This window comes from Melospiza georgiana, chromosome 8, assembly GCF_028018845.1.
Source record: "Melospiza georgiana isolate bMelGeo1 chromosome 8, bMelGeo1.pri, whole genome shotgun sequence".
NCBI lineage: Eukaryota > Metazoa > Chordata > Aves > Passeriformes > Passerellidae > Melospiza > Melospiza georgiana.
In genome coordinates, this window is record NC_080437.1 from 24,577,528 (window position 1) to 24,601,702 (window position 24,175).

The 24,175-nt window shown below is 38.0% G+C and overlaps 1 protein-coding gene across 2 annotated transcripts in view; it reads right to left on the reverse strand.

The window, feature by feature from the left end:
• Window positions 1–335: 335 nt before the first annotated feature.
• Window positions 336–24,175, reverse strand: part of SLF2 (SMC5-SMC6 complex localization factor 2) — a 29,503-nt gene continuing 5,663 nt past the window's right edge. The window contains exons 2-20 of one of the 2 annotated variants that reach the window (XM_058029532.1): window positions 23,559–23,602; window positions 22,933–23,075; window positions 21,740–21,797; window positions 19,930–21,071; window positions 17,479–17,561; window positions 16,394–16,504; window positions 15,954–16,121; window positions 13,897–13,999; window positions 12,452–12,527; window positions 11,036–11,177; window positions 10,487–10,595; window positions 9,685–9,858; window positions 9,021–9,118; window positions 8,329–8,416; window positions 7,705–7,830; window positions 6,802–6,879; window positions 5,127–5,213; window positions 3,683–3,751; window positions 336–2,527 (exon numbers count right to left, since the gene is read on the reverse strand). In XM_058029532.1, coding sequence (XP_057885515.1) covers window positions 2,495–2,527; window positions 3,683–3,751; window positions 5,127–5,213; window positions 6,802–6,879; window positions 7,705–7,830; window positions 8,329–8,416; window positions 9,021–9,118; window positions 9,685–9,858; window positions 10,487–10,595; window positions 11,036–11,177; window positions 12,452–12,527; window positions 13,897–13,999; window positions 15,954–16,121; window positions 16,394–16,504; window positions 17,479–17,561; window positions 19,930–21,071; window positions 21,740–21,797; window positions 22,933–23,075; window positions 23,559–23,602 — 2,932 coding nt within the window. In that variant the 3' untranslated portion in view covers window positions 336–2,494. Of the gene's footprint in view, window positions 2,528–3,682; window positions 3,752–5,126; window positions 5,214–6,801; window positions 6,880–7,704; window positions 7,831–8,328; window positions 8,417–9,020; window positions 9,119–9,684; window positions 9,859–10,486; window positions 10,596–11,035; window positions 11,178–12,451; window positions 12,528–13,896; window positions 14,000–15,953; window positions 16,122–16,393; window positions 16,505–17,478; window positions 17,562–19,929; window positions 21,072–21,739; window positions 21,798–22,920; window positions 23,076–23,558; window positions 23,603–24,175 lie in introns of both variants that reach the window. The other variant, XM_058029531.1, reaches the window with a different exon arrangement.

The following is a 24,175-nucleotide window of genomic DNA, read 5'->3' on the forward strand; positions in this document are numbered from 1 at the left end:
AACAACACACTTCAAATATTCCAGTCACGTGCTTTTCCCAAAGACATCCTCAACTAAATCATTATCTTGGGGACTTCAGAGAGTTCCTGCAGCTGCTGCATCAATGAAATGTCCTACTGACCTTCAGCCAGACCTACCTGCATATCATTAATCACTTCTGAAATCCCCATCCATTACCAAGTTCCATAACAGGAACAGTTATGGAATATGAGATGCACAAATAGTTTCACTGCCAGGTTTCTTCAACTTTAAAACCAGAAGTGTTTGGGTTATTTTAAGCCATAGAGAGGGTTGTCAGAAAATTAAAGAAAAAAAAAAGGCAAGAAGCTACAAACATATTTTACAACCAGACTTTAATTTTTTTTCCTGTTATTACTGCAATAAAGTGCACCTATTTTCACATGAAATGTGATAATTGGGCTCTTAATATAGCCAAGCCAGTATCAAAAGATAGACCTCAAGTGCAAAATGCTTCTCTGAAGACATCCAAAGCAGTTAAGACCTTTAGTGTGCAACAACCTTTTGCAGGAAAAGGAAACAGCCTTTTCCAATGCATGTAAGTCCTGGCTGAGGAACAGCAAATGAGTTGGCAAAACACAAGGACAGCAGGTTTGCTATTTCACTGCCAGGACCCTCTTGTAAAGACCCTGTAGTGATGCTTGGGAATCATCTCTGTAAGGATTCTGATGAGCACCAATTTAACCCACACCTAGACTTCAGCTCTTGAGGAATTACTGCTCAGCTACAGAACAGATGGAAGAGAAATCCAGACCAAGCAGCAGTGGGGGAAGAGGGAAAGTGCTGGAACAGGCATTAAACATGAAAACACAGGAGTGGCTGAGCTGAGAATGATTTCAAGACTGTCTCCATCTATAATGAGCTAATCAGCTGTGAAACCAAGAATTGTAATATGTGCCATAAGAATAAAATAGGACCTGTGGCCATTTGTTTTTTGTGAAACAGAGCCCATTTTCTCCGGGGACATTTAACTAGAAAGGAGTGTCTGGTTTTATTTTTTCATTGTTCTGTTAAATGAAAGTAAATATCAAAGTGGCTGTTTTGTGTGGAAAAACCCTCAGCAGCTTCAACATGCTTTGAACTGCAGTACAAAAGCTGTTCATCTAAACTCCTCCCCTTTTTGTCTTCAAAATATACAGGCCAGCAATGTCAACTTTACACTGTAAGAAAATATATACACATTAAATACAGTAAACATTCCACATTTTTTTACCTTTATACAATATTAGTGAAAAAATAAAAACATTAATAAAATGACATACAATATATTCAACAAAGTAAACAACTGTTACAAGAGGGAAGGCAGATGAGCTATCAAAGAGCAAAAGATGACATTGACATAGCAGTGTGACACTTGAAAAAAAATAACATTTAGTAGGAATTTGCAAATCTAATAGATTTCCTCTAAGATGTGTCCATTCTATACCAGTTCTTCTATATGTAATACACATAATTAAATTTGAAAGTCTTGTAGTTGGCAGATTTTTTAAGCCTTATTTTACATTCTTATCATACAGAATTCCATACAAGACAGCAATCTACAAGAATTAAAACAGTATTCTAAAATACACATGTTGACATTATTAAAAATTTCTTATTGTGGGAATCCCCATTGGTGTTTCTACCCAATAACTGAACTTTTTCTTCCTATTACATCCATTCCACAGACAAACCATAGTGTAAGATTTAAGTGATAGCATTTGTACAGAGAGCAAAAAGGAGAGCACATCTTCCTCTGCTTATTTCATAAACAGCTCCTGGAGCTTTGAGCACATATTGTCTGTGCAGCAGGACTTCACACCAAGGAATTCAGTCGTCATATGGCTTTCACAGTCTTACAAAGGTGAGCCAAATGCTGTTCTCTAATCTCCACTGAGATGATATTTTATTCTCCATTTAAAGAAGGTGCAACTGCTGTATTTTGTATTTTTAAGAGACACTGGATGTTGATACCAATTCTGCTTTGCAGATTACCATGATTCAGCCCACATCTGAATGAATTCAGCCCACACTTCCTCACCTGCTCACAACAGGGGAGGTCTAACACTCCTCCTAAACTCAGATTTCATGTCACAGGGTAGTTCTTTCTCAGCCAACCTAAACAATGCTTGCAGGTATGTGCTGGCAAGAAAATAAATACTTACTGTTATCAAATAGGTCTTGTGACTAACAAGGGAAACAAGAAAACTTCCCTCAGCTTTCAATATAGTAAAATATTTCTAGCCAGTTCTGATAGGGCTGTAGGAACAGCTGGGTTTTTTTCAGTTGATCCACTTCAATTTTTCAGAAGTAGAGTACTTGTAGTAAAAAACAATGTCAAATCAGATTCTCGTGTGTCTAGAGCTTGTCTGAATCAAGCTCAAGTTCTTACTCAGGTGACTGATTTCTTCTGTTCCAAACAAGGTGAAGCTCCATTCATTCTACATCCCCCTTGATTTCAGTTTCTGCTATTTTCCCTTAACTAGGCAAGATTTCATTAATCTGGCATCCAGAAGTCATGCAGTTTTCCCTAGAGAATAAAAACAAATTAGTATACAAGTCAGAAATTCAGTGTCAGAAGAAATTAGTAGAGTAGGCAAGTGCTTAGCTTGGGAGCACCACAATGTGCTGGAAAAAGTCCCTGGAATTTTATTCTGAAACACTTGCCAGTTTCCCATACATGAATCAACCCCAAATACCTCCAAAAAAACAATACTGAAAGAGCCACCTCGTTACCAACTTTCATTAATTTCTAAGCAGATTCTGTAGCCATGTGTTACATGTGTCACTTCTTGCTCTGGAGTGCTCAGAACATAAAATATCACACACACTACACAGAACTTTTTCTGCACATTGTTGGGAGGAATCAATAGTCCTTACTAATGGTTACTGACAGTTTTTAACTGGAATCAATACTAGGCATAATGTATAATTTAAATTTTATGTAAATGATACTCTGCAGTACTGGAAAGCTAAGCTTTTCCAAGAGAGATTGCTTTATGTTCCAAGACAGGACTCACACAGGTGGTCTGAACAACACATTACAACTGAACCCTTACAAGCCAAGGCTGGAAGAAGGAGCTCTGAACTTTGTGTATCAGCAGAAATTATCCACCTATTCTACCAAGGCCAGCTAGATGCCACAAAGGCAAATATTTCTGAGACTTAGCAAGGCATTATTTACTACTGCATACTTTTACAAACATGAGAGGCTTTGCCTCATCATGCCATGAAATTTGACACATTTGAAGGGGGAAGAGTTGTTGAGAGCCCTTAACATATGTGAATAAAGCCCTGGACTTGAGAAGTCTCAAAGCCACATGGTGCCAGACCACAGCAGGATGTGCCTCACTGCATTCCTGCCCCAATTTCCTTTTGGATGCATCTGCTAATAGCTGTAATCAGAGACAGGCCCAGTGAGTCGACTCAGGACTGGGATTTCAGTGTATTACACACACCTTTACAAAAACAGAGCTTTTAACAATGGAGAGGAGATCCTGCTTTTATTGAAGCCAGCCAAGTAAGAATTTTAATTCAAATCCATTCTAACACACCTAAATGTATTCCACAGCCATGCCATTCATATAGAAAAAGAAAATCTCTTGAGAGGATTTGCCATTTTCAAGTGCTAAAAAAAAAGTTAAATGCACCCTGCAATGAGGGAAGAGAAGTTTCATTACAGTACCTGAGTAAGCCGAGTGGTTTGTATCACATCCTGCCATTTCTCAAATATCCTGGCAGCCAAGCAGCTTACCTGCAAATTCACACTGATTCATTTAGCCATTTTTGTTAAAAATTACAAAATAATACCCTGTGCTCCCCCTCACAGCTCCAAACTCAAAAATAAACAGATAACCCAACATACAAGGTTTACACTGGAAAGGAACAATTTTATTGTCAGGAAGTATCATGATCTCAACTTCAGGTCCCTGTAACTCATTACTCTGAATTGAAAGTCACGCACTCCACAAACATTAGAGGCACATGACTCCCCAGGTTGAATGTTTGGAATCACCATGCAAACCTCTGCCCTCCAAACACCACCTCATCTCTGGGAAATGAGGTTTGTCACAAGTCTAATTGTACCTAGAACAGATGCAACTGCAGCCACAAAAGCCAACAATGCAGCACTGGCTGCTTCTGAAACAAATTCCTTGCACATAAACTCTGCTTTTTCATAACCAAGCACAAGCAGGTGTTTAATCCAAGCCATTCACACTGAGATTTGCTTCATCTGCTGTGTTAAAACCCAGCACAGTGGCATCCTCTAGAAGTTACTGCAGTATTACACAAACGAAGCAATGAAGAATCCAGAGTAAGATTTTTCCCCTCTCAGTGCAAAGACAAATAGAAACAGAAGTGGAAGGAACCAGTGATACAACACTCCAAGGCAAGAGTAATTAACTTGTTAAAAGGATCCATGCTCCACTAATCTGAGTAAGAAAAGAAGAATGTTTTTGAGAGGTAAGGAAGCACACAACTGCAAATATCTGATTTAAGCTGAAGAAGCCAAGGCTTTTCAAAGCTGGGGCTGGTGACTTTTTCACTGAGCTGACTTGGTTTGTAGCATGCAAAGCCTGAAGGTCACAAAATTAGGACTATCAGATGTAAGGCTTACAGACAAAGCAAACAAAAGGCAGCTGTCCGAGCTTGATGCTACATCACATACAGCTGGCTTAAATACAAAGCACTTTTAATCAATTCATTTATTTGAAAAATAAAATGGAGACTCGTGCAAGACAGGCAAGTTTCTCAGTCCTCTGTACCTGCCCTGCAGGTAGGCTCTGTTCTTACAACTGGAGTCAGCTACCAGTGACTGCCACAAAGAGAAACAGAGCAACTCTGTGGGCCTAAACGTGGAGATGCCTGGCTAAAGGCATGACCAGTCACATTTCAGAGCTGCTAAGAGTCCCTTTGTTAGCATTAGGAGGATTTTCAGTGAATTAAAATGGGCATGTATTTATTCCCACGCAAAGACATGATGCAGATAGAAAAAAAGAGGAAAAACCCCCAGGCCCATGAGGGACTCCTAGAAAATCTAGGGCTGAGATGAGGGAACAACATGCATCACAAACACAAAAACCACCCCAAAACCAAAACAAAACACAAAATCAAGTTCTGCATCTTACCTTAGACCGATAAAACATTCTTGCATCTTCCCTAATATCACCTTTCACGTGCTTAACTAAGGCACGACAAAGCTTCACTAAGTGTTGCTAAATAAAGACAAAAGTGTACAGTTATTAACCCTCTATGTCAAAACTACAGGCTTTATTTAAATATTATATCAATTTAAAAATGACATGCTTCAGTTTGAATTTTTCTCAGAAATACATAGTTAAGAAAGGGAAAAGAAAGAAAACAAGGTCACATTGCAAGATCCTCTATCTGTTGCTGGCATGCTCCTGGTAAAGCAGGCCCAAGAGTTTTTAAAAGCAGCTTCAAAGTATAGCAGAGCTATACAACACAAATTCTCAAGTTCTGCTAACTAATTTGCAAATCTTTTCTGCCCCCAAAACAGCAAACACAGTGCAGTGCCATTCACATCTTTTACCAGCAGAAAAATTCTGAAGCTACAATAGCTGAAAATAACCTTTTCAGTAATGATGACTCAGGTAATTTCTTTTGTAGGAATTGGCTGAGCAGGTAAATTATATCCAAGGTTTTATGTGCTGATCTTTTATTTTCTCTAAATTTCTGATTACTTTTTATTAAAGCAGTTTTGCACTTCAGGATCTCTTGATAATGACTCCCAAGGTCTTTCACATTCTGTTAATTTCTTCATAAAATTCCTGTTTTCAATCTCTCACTGAACAGCTGCCAAGAGGCTCCACGCTGCAGAACAGGTGAGACATGCTGAAATTCTATTTATAAACATTTGCTGGTGTCTCAAGGCCACCACAATTTATCCTCTCTAACTGGAAGAGGGGCAGAAATGAAATAGTTAAGATTGATTTTGCACAAGTTCAGCCTGCACAATATTCAGCCATACCTCTCTTGCCACTTGATGGCTAATAGGTCACTGAATTATAAAGTTTTTCTTCCTTAAGAAATTGAGACACTAAAAAAATAATTGAAAACATCAAATTCTCCACCAATCTAAGTAATACTGAGACACCTAAGCTTCCAAATGTAGCCAAACATTACTGATTTATGTCTCTCAAACAGTTCCTGTGACAGATTTCTTAAAAGCCAAGAGTGATTTTACAGGGCAGAAGGTTTACACAGACACCTTGCAGCAAGCAACTCCCAGCAAATGTCACAGAAATCTGAACAGAAATACTGAAAGGCTAAGCAGACAGAATTACTTAGATGTTCACATCACATGGCAAAAAGGAACTACCACTACAGAGAAGAGCTACAGTCCTGCTTTCACTTCCTTGCACTCCAGCACAGGAAACTGAAATGTGCTTGAAAATATTTTACTGGATATCTTTGAAGTGATTTTCTCCTAGATTGAAAAATTTCAAACCGACTTCCAAAGTTGACACAATCATTTGACTTAGAATTTCTGTGTTAAGTTTACCTCCAGATACCTTCTGAGAAAGATTAACACAACAAATGCCTGCTCTTTCACAGCCTTATGTCTGGAGGTAGCTCCATTCACAGAAACACAGAAGAGTTTTCTCGGCAGTAAACACACAGAAGTTCTTCTGCATTTGCCTTGCCCAGAACAAAAGCCTCCCCCAGTGCTCTTATGCACTGGTGATCTTCCATCACATGATAGCTCTTACCAAAACACACTAAATGTGCACGATAAACAACATTTTAAAATCGAAAGGTCTAGCCACTAAAGGTACTTACCCTTTGACTAGAATTTACAACATCCAGGAAACTGGCTTCACTGACTAGATGCAGGAGGACATAGACCAGGTAGTATACCTGGAGAGAAATCAAAAGACCTTTAGCAGTGACAGCACCATTATTTTAACTCTTCACATCTAGACATGGAACCATCTCTGCTTTCTGGAATGAATCCTCCAACAGCCAGGCCAATGGACAAGTATATCAACATATCTGCCTAAATAACTAATTTGAAACAGTATATTCACATATTACAAACATTTTAAACCAGTATTATTATACTGGTTTAAATAACCTAAGTAATCCATAAAAATGTGGTTTTACTAACTGAAAATTAAATTCAGCAGTTGGCTTTATTTTCCCTTCATCTACCCCCAGATCAAAACACTTGCTGAGAGATTCCATGACAACCACTTAAATAACCAAACCAATATTCAATTTTTGGATGGATGGAAATACCAAATCTTTTTAACACTTGTTTGAGAGAAGATATTAATAAAATATTCACAAATATTTTCTGAAACCTGAAGTTAAAGTTTTGGCTCAGCACTGAACAGTTTTCACTGATTACATCAGAAGGGAGGGAAGAATGTCCTCTGATTACAGAAGTAGAGACTCAAGACTTCCCTGTGACTTCAGAAAATCTGACCATTTCCCTGTTTGCGAAACAACCCAATACAGGTTCCTCCAACACATACTCCTTTCCTTCCCCCATGACTATAACCAAAATTAGTAATATTTTAAAGATGAACAGTAACTAAACAGTGTATTTACAGTTCCACATAGAGAACCGTAAAAAGTAAAAGAAATATTCCCCAAATAGTATTGTAATATATAATATTATATATAAAATATTAAAAAGATGCATAAAAAACAAAAGCAAAAAAGCACTTGACTATATACCTCATGTTCTAGTTCTGCATCAACTTCATCATCTTTAAGCTCTTTCTGCCCTTTTCTCATCTCTCTCATCTTCCTCAGTAGATAAGAAGGTTTCATGCGCACCAGAAACTGACGCAGAAGAAACATCTACAGATACAAGCATTAACAAATTGGACTGACTTACTAACAACACAAAATTGGAAACTGAGTGCCCCTGCAATATTACTTATCCATTGGAACAGGAACAGAAAAGGGATTTTTAATTAAAAAAGAAGTTTTCATGCTTTGACTAACTTTTGACTATTCACAGACTTCAGTGTTTGTACACTTTCTCAATAAAAGATCAAACCTATGAAAACAGTGTCTCCACCTGATTACAAAAGGAAGACTCAAAGAAGTGTAGACTTCTTTCTAATGACTAAAACTAATGTCTAGGCATATAAACAAGCACAAGCTGCAGAACATGCAGATTACACACATGTGCAAATGCACTTTTAACACTAATATAAACAGAAAATTATTAATTGGTCATTTGGCAAAGTTCTTGAAAACCAGCGTACAATATTAAAACATAAAACACAAGCATACAATATTAATGTTTTCTGAACTTTCAAATTCTACAAAGACAATACATGTAAGCAGTACCTGCTTGTCACTGTCATGAGGTATTTCTACATGCTTCTTATGAACAAATTTTGCAATTATCACTAGGCTAAGGTGCCTTTTTACTTCCCTGAAAAACAATTAAAAATTATTTCCATTAAAATTTTTTAAACCCACAGTTTCTACAAAGTATGTGAGGCTATGACATAAACTTGCTTGCAAATATTAAACTGGATTTTCTGAATATAGGTGCTATATAAACCAGTAAGTTATCTAGTAAAACAGAAGCATCCTTAATCTCATTGCAGCTCAGCTTCTGCACAAGTAAACAATGCTAGATACTTGTCTCCAAGCCTGAAGGTAACGACCTAACTAATTCTGCTCACTCACTCACATTATAGTTTATTAATTTCAAAGATACACAACTCAGAATAATACTTAGAAGCAGACATAAATCACCCAAAGAAAATTTAAATCTTGGTCACTCAGACAAGAATAAGAGTGATGGATTTCAGAACCTGAAGCTAAGCCTTCCTTTGCTACAGTGCACCAAGAACCCACAGCCCAGAAACTACATAAAGGATTTAACAACCCTTTTTCACAGCAGAGGTGATCAGGAAGCTATACATGCACACCAAGGGCTGCACATACATCTGTAACATATGAGAAAACAAATCCCTTTTGTTTTTTAAGTGTGAATGATGTAGGCATTTCTGACACGACAGCGTCATTACCGTCCGCGCACGATGCAGCTGGGCACCAGCTGAACGAGCCACAGGAGGTTGTGGGGATTGCTGGAGAGCTCACTCACTGACAGGCACAGCTCAGGCATCTTCAAAAGAACAACAAAACATCCTGAAACTGAAGAAGGGCTGTTTGCTTTAGTTGCAAAGGAGCACACGCCTACTCCCCAGAAACACAGGCGGCATAACTGATACAAGGAACTGATCTAACAAGAGATGACGTACATAAAAATGTCTGTGCTGCACCAGCAGGTGAGTCTGCTAAACACAACTTAAAGCAGGGTAGTTGAGATCAGAATGCTTTTAATGACAGCTTACCAGCATAGAGCAATAATTTCTTCATTCTTTCAGACTGCCATTTTAAACATACAGCTATTTTAGCACACATAATCTTAAGATAAACAAACTTGTAGAAGAGGACAGGCAACTCAATGTAATGCAACAAAAACCCTCTCAGTGTACCCACCCACCCACTTCCTAAATCTCACACAAACACAAAGCTTTGAATTTTTCATATTATTATTTGTACTATTATTGAAAATTCTGCATTACGTCTTCAGCCAGTACTTTTCTGATACGTCAAAAAAGAAAAAAAGAAAACTTCAAACAGAAATTGCAGTTTCACAAATCTAGTACAATAAATTTATGACGTTACCTTTGTATCCCAGTCTTTTATATTCATCAGAAGCTTGAAAAAAAGGCACTGAAAATCTGTCAGAAAAGGTTTTAACTGTTTCTCCAAGCTTATTTTAAATAGCAATATAAGCAGCAGCCATATTTCTTGGTCAGTATATCCATCGTGAATTACTGATGTACAGAAAACTAGAAACTTTAAAAGAAATACATAGCATTAAAATATGGAATTATTTTAGCTTATTTTGAAGCATGATGAGAACTTAAGTTTTCCACACTCACAGTAAAATGTACCTCAAACGATGTACTGTTTTGGCAACACTTGTCTACTAACATGTCCCTCTCTCCCAGTAACACCACACTTTTATTTTAATAACTGCTGGAGACTCATTTTTTTGAGCAATGGCAATATTGCCTAGATACTACTGGAGCAGGAAAGATCTTTCTTTGCTACATAGATAATCCTCCTTTAATTGAAGGAAAGGCCAAAATATTTTCTAAATACTTCAGTAATACTGAAAACTGAAATCAGTGGATAGTTTCTTCTATGTGAGGGAGACAAGATATTGTATGAAGTGCCACAGCTGTATAAGGAAAGCAGAAAAACTCTGCAGTTGGGAGTGAAGCCAATGGAAGACAAGAAACTGAAGTTTGCAAAATGCCTGCAATTAATTCTGCTGAATGTGAAGCTGAAGTCTCAGGAGAGCATCTACTCAAACACATGCTCAGGACTAGATGGCAAACCCTATCCCTCCCTCCCAAAAATAAACACACACATACACAAAAAAGAAACCCAACCCACAAAAACCTTGGAGTCTTCTCACCTTAATCACATTAATTAAATTGTTTTCAAGTAGATTGGGGAACACTGGACTGGCAGTGGCTTCATCTCCTCTTGGCTGTTGTTGACTCGCTGATTCTTGCACCTGACTTCTAATAGAAGAAAGACAATCTGAGCAAAAAATGAACAATTCAAAAGCCCTCAAAGGTTTATTGACATCAAACTGAAGGAAAAAAAATCCTGCATGTGTCAAAATGCCTTGAAATCAAAATACTCCTCAGTTCCAGAGCACCCAACACACACATCTAACTCCACTTGCAGACAATCACTTTGCCCAGCTATTTAGCCAGTATTCCTGCAAACCCTCACTAGGAAGATGCAGGACAAGGACAATGCTCTGGTTTGCTGAATCCTTACCTAGAAGGCATTGCTTGAATTCCAGAGTTATTTATTCTCACTAAGATCTGAGCCAAGAACTTATAGAGTATGGGAAAGGAAATAAAGAAGAAACTTCTGATTCTAGATTCTGAGAAAAAAAAACAACCTTGTTTTCACAGTATCTAGGAAAATAAATCAAAAGGAAAACACTTACAAAATATCATGCTCATTGAAGGGGGGTTGAAGATGTTGCAATGGAAAGAGAGATCTGAATCCAACACCCATATTGACAAAAACAGTTGATATATCAGCTATTGAAGGAATCCATGGTTTAAGCTGCTCATCACTGATGGAAGCTACAAATAAAAGACATGGAATGGATTAGTTTAAATTTAGTTCTTAGCATTAGTTCCTTTTAAGGCAAACAAGCTTAGCAGTTTGCATCAATTCTACCAGCTCTCATCTCAGAGCAGTCAGTACATTAAACAGTAAGCTTATTTTCAGAACAAGGAGGGAGGAAAAAAGTCTAATACAGTATCTTACACTAGGGACACATCTTGCCTACATAACAAGTCAATTGCTTTCAAGTTCCACCCATTTTCTGTCATAGTTCTCTTTCATCACAAACAGCATAACAAGCAACAAAGCAGTATTTTTGTCTAAGAACACAAATTACTGCCTGTGTAGGCAAAGGTGAGGGTGTTATCACAGTGGGACTAGAAGAGAAGCTAAGGAAGATTTGAAAACAGGCAAGGTTTCTGGAACAGAAGTGATAAACAAGGAACTCCCAGCCTTAATTATTTGAATGCTCATCCATTATCTTGAATTGTTCATTCAGAATCAAGCCTAATGCCAGCAAGGCATAAAATAAAGGAGGCTACATTGCCTCTGATACCAGCTCTGATTTCAAACAAGAATTAAAATACAGGATACAGTTTGGACAGGCCTGAGCAAATACTTCAAGAGAACCACATTACTTTAACAATGTCAACTGGTAGTCTTAAATGAATATCACTTTTGATGGATCTGAATGAAGACATGGGGAACATACAAAGGAACTTGTAGTGGAGAAATATTTGAGTACAGACAAAGGAAGAAGACAAAACACAGAAGACATTAGAAGCACTGTGGGCTGAAGCAGATCCTTCAAAGTGTTTCTGTGCAGGTGTATGATTCACTTCATTTTTGTCATTTATCTGGAAAAGAAATCATGAAGTGCTACATACTGGGAATGACAATGAGAAAAACATCTTGTAATCCTTAAGCTACAAATGTCTGCATCATCCAAAGTAAAAGATGGAAAGGAAGGTAAACTTTTGAGCAGACTGAGCTTCTCTTCAGGTTAATTCTATTTGTGAAACACCAGGAGTGAGTTTAAAAGGCTCTGTACTGGATGCACTACTTTGGAGGTATGTGCCAGGACCATACACTGTGATACAGGTTGCACACACTCAGTGAAGGTCAGCCCCCACCATTTCTGCATTACATTAGTAAAACTAGAGCCTAAATTCAAGCCAAAATCACCCAACAGAATTAGTGCCTTTTAATTCCTCACTAACACTTTTCTAAGCTGATGAGAGGAAAAGTCCTTTCACTCAGGTGGTCAGTTTTCCATCCTTCAAATGCTTACAGTTTTTTAGTGATAACTCCATCAATCTGTCCAAGATCTTGGTGGAAACACAATGGTCAGGATGAATAGACATCATCTGTGAACAGAGAAGCTATGCATCAAAAACCAAGCTGCACGATGGCATCAATTTCTTTTAATTACAAAAAAACCCCCACATTAAACCAGAACAAAATCAACACCAAACTTCCCAGCAGAGTAAAATGAGTAACAGATTAAAAAACAAACAAACAAAAAACCTAACTCCTCTAAAGGAAGAATCAAAAATTAATTATTTACAGTATCAGAATGCTGTAACCCCACATTGGTTTATAAACAAGTTCTGAGGGTTAAGAGAATAGAAAGTATCGCATTCCCCTTTGGAGCCCATTTGTATCTGTGATCAAACTGAGCTCCCTGAGCAGGAGTGAAGGCAACAGAGTTAACTACACCCTTTTCCAGTCACAGACAAGTTGGACACATGCAATACTAAACCCAAACAATGAATTCTCAGTTTTTCATATAACTCTTAACTACAAAAGCATGACCACGAAGTACAGTTCAGATTTCCTGGAGCACTTCACTGGCCTAACAAAAACTTCTTTTTCTCCCCCAGGTGCTGGAAAGTTTCCTGCTCTGCAAGTGATCTCAATTGGCTCACACTTCTTCCTTATTAGTGGAACACCAGAGCTCACAGAAAGGAGGAAAGCAATTTTTTAACTGGCTGGAGGGAAGGACATGGAAAAGCAGAATGTTTGCTTTTGGCAAATGTAGAAAGTCAGTCAACAGACTGAAGCTGCAATTTCCCAGGTGGTCCAGATTTCTTTTTTGTTTCAGGTGCAGTTAGAATGTGGCAATTAATAACAGAATGGAGACTGGAGGGAGGCATTTTTGTGAGTAACAGCACTGTGTAAATTCCTGGTGATTCAGAGACTGACACAGATATCTTGAAAGGAGAGAGTCACCACATTTCCTTTGAAAATGACTCCAGGCATTCTTCCTGAGCCATAAGGTACCTTTTCCAAATGAAAATTTTCTGACAATGCTGGCATCACTGATGATTTAGAAGATTGTATATATGTAGAAAATGGTACTTCTGCACTTTTGCATACTGCAGCATGTATTGTTTTTCTAAGAGTGAAAGGAAATAAGATTAGCATTTGCTCATGATGTGGACCACAGCACCTTTCCTCATTTACTGTGTCCTTTGTCAATGCAGTAGCATATATGAACATGGACATGTAGTTTTGCATTCACTCAGAGTGTGGAGAAAAGGCTCTCAATTGTTTCACTCCTAGTGACAATCAAAGTGCTTCAGATGGGAGAACAAATCAGAACCCAGGAGAGAAAATAATATCCAATTTAAAAGTTGTTAATGGAACAGATTCACAAAGTTCTTCAACTGGCTTCCAGGAAAAACATTGCACACGCACAGAGTTATGATATCTGCATGAATAGCACAGACTTACCTGGAACAGCCACTTCAGAACTGGTATGGGACAAGGTGTATCATGGTAAGCAGAACTTAGAATGCCATTAACAACTAAAAAAAGCTGCTGTGATATACTAGAACTGTAAGAGAAAAACAGGAGCAAGGAAGAGGATAAAAATTGATTAGCGGTTGCATCATCACTTTCACAAAAACATAAGAAATTCCTCATCCCTCAGATCATCATCAACAGCAAAGAAAGATCTGAATATGCAAAACAGGTGTTATGCTATTACTTATATAAAATGTCATAGTAATCAAGCCTTGATTTTTTAATAGCAATCAACTTTACAAATGTCCTTTAGAACAACTATCTTTCTCTCTATAAAGCCATACTATACACTCTGGAAACATCTGCATTATTAGGGAATAATAGTTTCAAACAAACATTGATTTACACTATTGTACTATGAACCACTATGCCTGACTACACAGACAGCCTGCTATGCTCAATGAGACTATTAAATGACTAAAAAACTATTAAACTATCCAATGACCTCTACCAACAGAATAAGAGAAAAAAAAATATTGTTTTCAAAATTTTTAAAATTCCCTTTTAAATAAAGGGACTGGAGGGCAAACTAATGCAATTAAAATCCCACAGCATAATCTCACTGTGTAAATTTGTGGGGTGCAAACAGTAGCTGTTGGGATAACAGAAAGTGTGCCACTGCTGCTACTGAATTATTGGAGCTTTAGTCACCAGGATGAGCTCAGCTGGTCAGAGCAGGGGGCTGGTAACACCAATTTCATGGGTTCAAATCCCAAATGGAGCACTCCCTTAAGAGTTGGACTTGATGATCCTTGTGGGTCCCTTCCAACTCAGGATACTCTATGATTCTTCATTAGAAAGTCAGGGATGTCATAAGCAGCTGAATTAAAGACATCCTGTTTCCCCCACACCCTTCTTTAGTCTCCTCTATTCTCTCTGTCTACTAAATCAGGTAACTGTGTCCTAACTCCCACATATACCCTCTACCTGCCTGACTGGTAAGACCTCCCTGTGCCAACTGGGCAGCCAGTTTGTGCCAGCCCTGCCAACCGGGCTGAATGCATAAGCAATTAAATCATAATTGCCTTCTGCAAGGGATGATCAGTTTAATCCTCATTCCTCTAGTCACTGATTTACAAGATGCTTTTGAAGCTCATACCCTTGTGATCTTCAAAACATTAATAGAAAGGCCTGAAGCCAAAGGAGTGTATCACAACCACCACTTCCTCAAGAGATGAGAAGTCACTCTCCACCTCTTCACACCCACCACCACACATACTCATGTACATAAAAATCCTTGAAGAGTAACTGAACTCTCTCAGTTCCCCCAGTGCATGTTTGGAATAAAATACCAAATTAAATACCCAGAAATTTTCAGGATTTTCACTTGTGGCATTAGGCAAGTATTTGTCCAGCTATTTGTAGTGTGACAGCCCCATAAATATAGAGCAGCAATGCCTGTGGGTTGCAGAGCAGTTGTTTATGCACACAGAGACACACCAGTGGCTCAGTGACTGAATCTAACAGATGTGAGAGATCCTGACCCTCTGCAATCCTCATCAGAGGGAGCCCCAAGTGCCAGGCCCATCCAGCATGGAAGCACCAAAAGTCTTTCAGCAGACATAATGAAACACTAGAAGGTCACAAACAGGTAACCACAAAGGTCTTTCAGTCTGCACATGGTTAAGCTTGTGTTCATTATAACATTTCACTTCTGCTTTTGTCTGCCACAAAGTGGTAAGGTTATCAACGACAGCCCAGTGTGGTAGAAATATGGAAGTGGCCAGAACAGCTGATTTTCCTCATGTCTCATTTAAGAGGTTTTTCAAGAAGGTAGGAGGAGGAAAGAAGGTAGCTTCAAATTACAATTTACTCTTCTGTATAGCTAACCCAGAAAGGAAAATTCCAGGGAAAGGGAACCAGTCTTGCCTATTTAGTAAGACAGAGATCATTTGCATGGAAAGATTAAACAGTACCTTAAAACTGCTAAAAATAACAAGAAAATTGTACAAGTAAACACAGCAAAGTGAAGAGCAGATTCTTACTTCACAAGCAGATATTCTATACGATTTTGAGGGACAAAGTGAAAATTCCTCAAGTCAAGGTTATGTTGAGTGAAGATCTTCCCAGCAGCTGATAAATCAAATAAATCTTCTCCAGGGTGTTTATCAGGTATGACATAAGTTGCTACTGAAAATCTCTTCATAAAGGCCCTGTAAAATTCAAAATTGCTTTTATCAACTCAAACACTGAGAAGCTATTTCCTGCTTGAGAAAGTTATTTGTAGATTATGAACACATTAGTCTTACGTGAAAACTGAATTGTTAAAATACAGTTGCACCCAAGGAAATCAACCCAACCCCAAAAGATTTTAAAATGGTTCTCATTAAACATATTAACAATTGTTGGAAACAGAGAGAGGTAAGGGAAAAAATGGCTAGAAAAGCAAAGATCAATATTTCATTGGTTTTGGAGTTGCAAGGACCTGTGTTCTTCTGGGAGATCATCTCCATTGGCATTGTCCTCTTTTTCTCCATCTGAAGCATTTTCCTCTCTTTCTATGTCTTCCTGTAACCGCTTCACTATTTCCTCTAACCTGAAATAACAGCAGCAGAGCATACATCACCATTTAATATTTACAGCACAATCAACAAAACCCAAGCTCTGAATGTGAGCCCTGGAGTCAGGAGCCATTTACACACAGCAAAACCATGTGAAGCATTGCATCTGTGTAAAACTCAAGCATCTTGCTATTCCAAGACACAAAGTATTTTTTCCAAAAACCTAATGAATTCCCAACAGCACAACCAATCAATCAATTACTGGCCTGTCAGACACAAATACTCAACGAACCTCTGATAAAGTTTTTGTAATTACACAAAACTTTTTATCTTATGGCTGAATGTTTACTTTTTTCTAAGCACCAAACAAGTATTTTATTTGGTAAACACTGTTAGTTACAGGAGTATCTGCTACTCCATTGGCAGGAAGCCCATAGTTACCAGGGTCAAATTCTTTAATCAAAACAGTTAATCACATAAGCAGTTAAACACATACTCATAACCACCACTTGCCATTAACACATAAACCACATTTCACTTCCTACCCAAAAGATCTCTGGTAAGAATACTCATTAGTTCTGTTCACTGACCTGTGTAACTAGTCAAGACACCCATAGCCTGCAAAATCTGGCAACCAATACTGAGCTGCAAATGCCTTTGAAAAAACTACTACAGTCAGTCTACATAAATATTTCTATTTCATGCCTGACCAGCAGCTGCTAGCTGGCTCAGTGACCTAAAACGAAGGCATCAGTAAATTTAGCCTGGCTCTGCAGGGATAAACAGATGTAGCACAAATCATTCCTTGTTGCTTGGAGAGAGCCTGTCATTCAGCTTTTACCATTTGAGCAACACTTGTAGGTCCTGTCATTCAGTTGTATGTTGGTGGCATCAGCAGGCAAAGCTTAGCCTGCTGCTAATCAAACTCCATCAGTTCTGGGGAGACCAGGCAAATCCAAGCTTCTACAACACCATCCCACATTTTTCAAACCAGCTTTAAGAAACAAACCTTCCATCTTCTTCATCCTCCTCAAAGAGATGATCTAAGCTGTTCACGTAGGACACCTTGCTTATAACAGGAGCCTTAGAAAGCTGTAAATAAAATAGCAAGACATTTAAAAAATACCTTAAGCCATCAATTCATTATTAGACAATAATCAAAACAGAAACCTCTTCTAATTTTAATGGCATTTTACATGCAGATATAAACCTAAAGGAGATCCTGCAAAACAGGATGATTATCAGTTTAGGTTTCTCAGTCCCTTGACAATTTTACATGAACATTATCATCAGAAGCCTTTTACCTCACAACTCTACCATCATTATCATCCACTGAGATGCTGGGAACCCCCATTCTTGTGCATGAGACAAGAACCTCCAAAAATTACTGAGTTCTTTTACTTTCAGAGTCCCTAGAGTGCAAAATTCCAGTGTTTGCTAAATGATCTCTAAATAAATCAAACAAAAGAAAACTTCCAATCAAAATCCCAATATAAAACCAAAGTAAGGCACTAATAAACAGAACACACAAAAAGTTTTAACAAATGTTGCTAGCGGCTTGTTTTTCAGTAGCCAGTCGTTCATTCAGCTTGTAGCAGACAACAGATTTGAAAACTTTCATGGCCATGATTCCATTCTTCGGACAAGCACATCTCTTTTGATGCCACCCTGGTATTCAGTCATCTCTTAAATGTAACAAGCAGCATGTCTTTGTGTGGGAAATCTGCAAGACTTCTTAGCTTACTTTATATTTGGTCAATATTTGCCAAGTAAAGTGTTGAAAAAACAGGGAATCAAACCTTTATTCCAATGTACACATACATCTTTTCTTACAAGAGAAGAATGTGGATATATGCAAAAATCATGGTCATGGCAATGTTAGGACTGTTCTTAACTGTTCTATCTTACTTGGCCATTAATTTTATCAGGAACAGGCCAGCCAGATGTTGTGGTCACACACATGTCCCACAGGCATTTGCTGCATGTGTTTATCAGGCTTAACCATTAATCAGGTAGTCATGTTGGCTGAGATTGTGAAATACATATGAAACTACACAAGTCTGATCTATAACACTCTTGATTACAGACTCATAAAGACAGATTAAATAATTATGGCTGCTCAACATCTGCCCATGGAGACAGTAACTCAGTCAACAAATAAACACTATCAGAGATTGAAAAGCATGAGGAGAGGGGAAGGCAGAAGAGAGAATTTATACAGGTATTCTGCTGTTTGTTTTCCACTCTAGAAACTCGTGATGGGCTGACCCCAGCCAGCAGCTAAGCACCACAACACAGCTGTGTCACCTCCCCAGCCAGTGGTGCAGGGCAGTGAAAAGAAAAGCAAGAAAAGCAAAGACAAGAGAATTAATTCATCACCATAATATCCTGTACACAGGGATTTAAAGACATCATCTATCCCCTGTGATCAGAATTCATTCAGCTTTTTGAAATACTAAAATACTTGCAATTTCCATGAACTACAACCTCAAAGAAAACACTACACTTACACTCAGATCTCTGACAATCACAGACTGTGGCAAGGATATATGACTGGAGTCTAGCACACAGATCTCTAAATGTCTGTATCAATTTCATCCAGTTAACTTCAGCTCATCAAAATCATACCTGACTAGGAAAACAAAAACATTAGACTGCACACATTTTCTAAATGTACCCTCCTAACTCTGGGGGGGAAAGAGCAAAAACAGAACTCCTAAAAACAAGCAGAAGGGACAGAGCTAAATCAATCTGGCTGCACAAACCATCCTTCAGGCATTCCCAGGACAAGCACAGTAACATCCCTGCTCCAACTACACTGTAACTGCACAGCAGCACAGGACCCTTAAGCCAAGTAAGCAGCTTTGCAGGCAAATAATTCTGAATTATCATGCATTATGAATAAGGGAGAAAATCATATAAAAACACAACATAGAGCTGATTATCTGCTATCTCATTATACTCTGCTATAGCTTTAATGGCATAATGAGAATCAGCAAGAGGTAGCTGAGGGTTGGTACATTTTTGACTAAAATTAATGTAAAGTAACTATTACCAATTAGTCACACACATCCTGACTGAATAGGTACTAGAAGACCACTGGACATCTTAGCTGCTCAAGTAGCTTGCTATTGTTTATAAAACTGAGCTAAATAGTATAAATTAGTTCTGTGGCACACCTAAACAAGCTGCTGTCTGTATGTGCCAGATGAACAGGTGAGGTTGGAGCAATTTTATTTTTGAGTATGAGATGTCTCCATTCACCTGGGCATCTGTCTGTGTTTTGGTGGTATATCCTCACTATATAAAATTTCATTCTCCTAAAATTTGAAATATGGGGTAATAACTTAGCACCCACTGGGCCCTGCACTGTGCTAAAATCTCTATTACTTTTCTTAAACATAACATCTGTAAAAGGATACTTGAAAGAATGTGTTTTTCTGGTTTTTAGCCAACTTACATGAAGCTTCAGTAATGGAGTTAGAGTGTCCTGAGAAACACTGTCAAAGGAGTCCTCCAGGGTTCTTTCCTGTGGTTTGAGACTTAAATTAAGCATTTTGTGCAGTGGCATTAATGCTTCTTCTTCTTTTTCTTCTTCATCATCATCTAGAATGCATTCCAAAACATCATCTTCACTCTCAGAGCTGCTTTGCCATTTTCTGCTCAGCTTGGACTTGTGTGTAAAGTTCCTTTTAACTTCCACTTCTCCCGAGGGTTGTGAAGACTCATGGCTGCTGTCCATAAAAGACTCTTCCAAAGGCAATGAAGGGGGAACACTTTTGCCAGTCTCTGGGGACAGTCCAAGTTTGGCAGAGATTTCCATTCTACAGCAATCAGGAGTATTTTCAGAAATCTCCTGGACTGTATTTGAAAAACTGTTGCTGGGTTGAATACTGTGTCCTTTATTCCATTCATGTCTTTCTGGTCTTTTATCTTGCTCTTTCCTAACATCCAATACCTGAGGTAAGCCAGCAGCCTGGAGAGGGGATTTCATGCTTTTTGTTTGTGTGAAGTGGTGGGGAGAAGGCAACACAGTACTTTTTTCCTGAAAAAAGGGAAGTGACTTTTCCACAAAAAAGCATGAGTTAGCCAGCTGCAATTGATTCTCTTTGGTATCCACAACAGAAATGTGGTTAATTTTAGCAGGACTGTGTGCAGAATATGAAGATGACAAACCTACAGTGGAGTAATTACTTTTCTCCTTTTCATTGCTTGAGTTGAGGAATTCCTCTGAAAGAGTCAAATCATGTCCAGACAGGGCAGCAGGCTCCTTGAGCTGCAGAACATCATCATGAGGAGACTTTAAAAAGATATTTTTTACAAAATCACACCTCCAATTCTTGCATTTTGGTGATCTACTAAAAGCAGGGTCGTTCACTTCACATTGATCTGACCCATCTACATCCACACTCATGGCAGAGTGTTTTCTCTTCACAGGAGAGTCTCTTGGTTTGGATAGCCCAAAGGATGCCTTAAGGAAGTGCGAAGAAACAGCTGGGCTCTTTGGTGCCCCAGAGGCCATCTCAGATGATGGTCTAAATGCCTGTGGAGAAGATGCCTCATGTTCTAAAATCTGAGTTAGCCTTGTTTGAGATGGGTCATCTATGATGTATTGGAGAAAAAAGATAAAACATCATTATCATGTTTAAAAAAATCAAAACTGTAACAATAATTGTCTTAAAAAACAAATATGCAACAGCTTTCCATTTTAGAAACTGATTTCTGTTTTTAAGTCAACTAGGACTACAGCAGCAAAGAGTCTGATGAGTTTCCACAGCCATAGATCCTCTTTTTAAAGTTCATCTTCCTACTGACCTACCTCAAGCTTTTTAGATTCCACTTTACCACACATAGAACAAAATTATGTGGTTAAAAAGGTCAAAAAGCAAAAACAAAACACCAGCTCAACTTTAGTGTTTGGTTCAACAAGAATATTCTTTCTGGATTAAGCTAAAAGGCACAATTTATTAACCACCACAGAAAATGTGGATTATCCAAAACATAAGAGAAACCATAAAAAAATCTGGAATCAAGGTTTTAAGGCAATGAAATATAACAAATTCTAATTAACGTGTTTTACACTAAAATCCTAAATTACTTTTAAAACTCTTCAAACTTGCCATATATGAGAAATAATATTGACTATTCAGTAGCGATTACTGTTTAAGTGAAAGAAAATAGAAAACAATTTCAAAGAAAAATGCTGTTAAAAATAGACATGAAGTGATGAATTCAATTAATTAATTCTATATTAACAGCAATGCTCATACCTGAGGCAATCTCCCTTGAACCAAAAGGCATTCTTTTTCTTACAGGACATCCATTTCCCTAAAAAAAAAGATAGAGGGAGAAAAAAAAATTAATTGTATACTTTTAAAAACCAATGTTGAACCTAGCAAAGACTTAGTTCTACACACCTCCAGACATATGTTAATGGACCTATTTTCAAGACAAATTTAAAACACAGATGCAAAGATCTCCCCATTTGTAATAGGACCCCTCCCATCTCTATCTAAATACTGTGGCTTAAATGTATAAATCTGAACTGCTCTTAACTGCAACTTCTAAATAGCAGAAATTTGCCAGTCTGCTCCCTACGCTACATTGAAAGAACACACAAGACAAGGTATTTAAGATAAAGGCATCTTTTCCTACAAAATACAATTTCAAGTTACAATTTCTGTTGCATTTCCATGCTTGCATCTAGCCCAGAATATTTCCCCTGCTTTTTCATTGATTGTAAAATTATTAAGAACCAGCTTACCCAAGCATGACCTAAAACTTAAAAAGGAATAGGAAAAGGAAAAGAACATAAACTGGTGTTACATTTGAAAAAGGCAGCACCAAGAATCTGATCTTGCTGTGTAAAATTTTAAAAATCTAAAAATTTAAAAATTCATATGCACAATGGGTCAGTGATTTCCACCTTTAATAACTCCTTTAAAAACATCTGATACAAAACATTTGTTCCTTATAATGGTTTTACAGGATATGGCTTAGATTGTTTCAATTTCTGTTTCTCCCATTCCCTTTCTCTGCAGAGAGCTTCCAGTGACAACCTAAATGCAGGATCAGTGGGAGAGCAGGGCAGTGGAGAAGTCTGGCTTGAGCACAGAGATGTGGTGCTCACAGTGCCATTTTTCCAGCCCAGGCTTTACAAATATCAGCTTCTGCAGGTGAAACCCATTTGTCAGAGTCTGAGATCCATGGAGTCACTCTTCTCAACTATTTCCATAAGACAATGGTGCTCTCCTTTCACCCAGGCACTTCTCATTTCTTCCCTGTTCTGGCTAGGCAATCCTTTTCTTTTTGGTCAAGGAATGCCCCTGAGACCCTGAAGCAACAAGGAGCTTCTGAATCACAACTTTTGCCTACAACAAACCCAGGGCCCTGCACACTCTGCCATGTTTGCACTGTCCTTTTCCTCCATTCTTCTCCAAAAGACACCTACCACAGGACTCACTTGGTGTTTGGTCTGGCATCTTTTTCTTCTGACCTTCTTTGGAGAAGATGAACTCCTTTCAAAACCTTCAGTGCATAAGACAGACAGTCCCATTCCTTCATCTTTTACATTTCCTTTGTCTGGTGAGGACAGCACAGTTCTGTCTTTATGGACATGGTGTAGCAGAAAAAAAGACCATTTACTCACAAAAACTATATTGGGAAAAAAACAAACCTAACCAAAAACAAAACAACAAACCCTATTATACTGTATTACTTGATATTTTCTCTCACACACAAATATAATCCAAAATTAATTAACTTAATCATCCAGTTTTGCTACTGCCATGCAAAGAATCACATGACCTATGATGCAGCTTCAGTTGTTATAAACAATCTGCCTTAAGCATGGGACAGAACTTGAATAATAATTACATCACTATTTAAAGAAATTAATTAAAACAGGAAATGGATATTTTCAGTTACATTATTAGAAAAAAAATTTATATGTGCTCATTTTGACACATTTGGTAAGCTATACTCATTATATTGCTGCTCCACTACAGAATGAAATTGGATTATCATTCTGCATGCTTACATAATTAAAATTCATATAAATATCTTCCACTAAGAAAAAAACATATTTACCTGGACTTAAAACTGGCTTGAAGAACTCCGTAATCAACTGGTTTCTGAAGAGAAAACATAATTTCATCTTTATAAAAGAACAATAAATAAATGCCCATTCAGTGAATGTTACATAATTAAAATACTATAAATTACTTCTACAGATTTTCTTTAGTGCCAGCAGCTCTTATTTCTGATAAATCAGAAAAAGCATCATCATTGTCTTCACCTTCCAGCCTGCGCTCTGCTTGGCTAATGAAGTCAAACCTGTCAGGTTCCTCACTCCAACTGTTTTCTTTATAATCCTGGTAAATCTTAACCACCTTTCCACCTTAAACTAAAGCTGTCCTGCATGGGACTGACCTCACCTGCAGCCAGATCCTAGGTGAGACCTCACCAGCACATTATGTGATGACATGATGTCATTTAACATGTCCACCATTACTCTGAGCTGATAGCCCAAGCTGGCATCTATCTCACCCAGCTTCCAACAGAGAGCAGCCCACAGCCACCTACAAGGTAATTACTAGCTTGAAATCAGAGGTTTTATCTCTGGCAAGAACAAGTGGGGCATGAGAACACCAGGGCATTCTCCACTGAAGAACATCACTTCTAAAAACAGGCAGGTTGGCTGAACA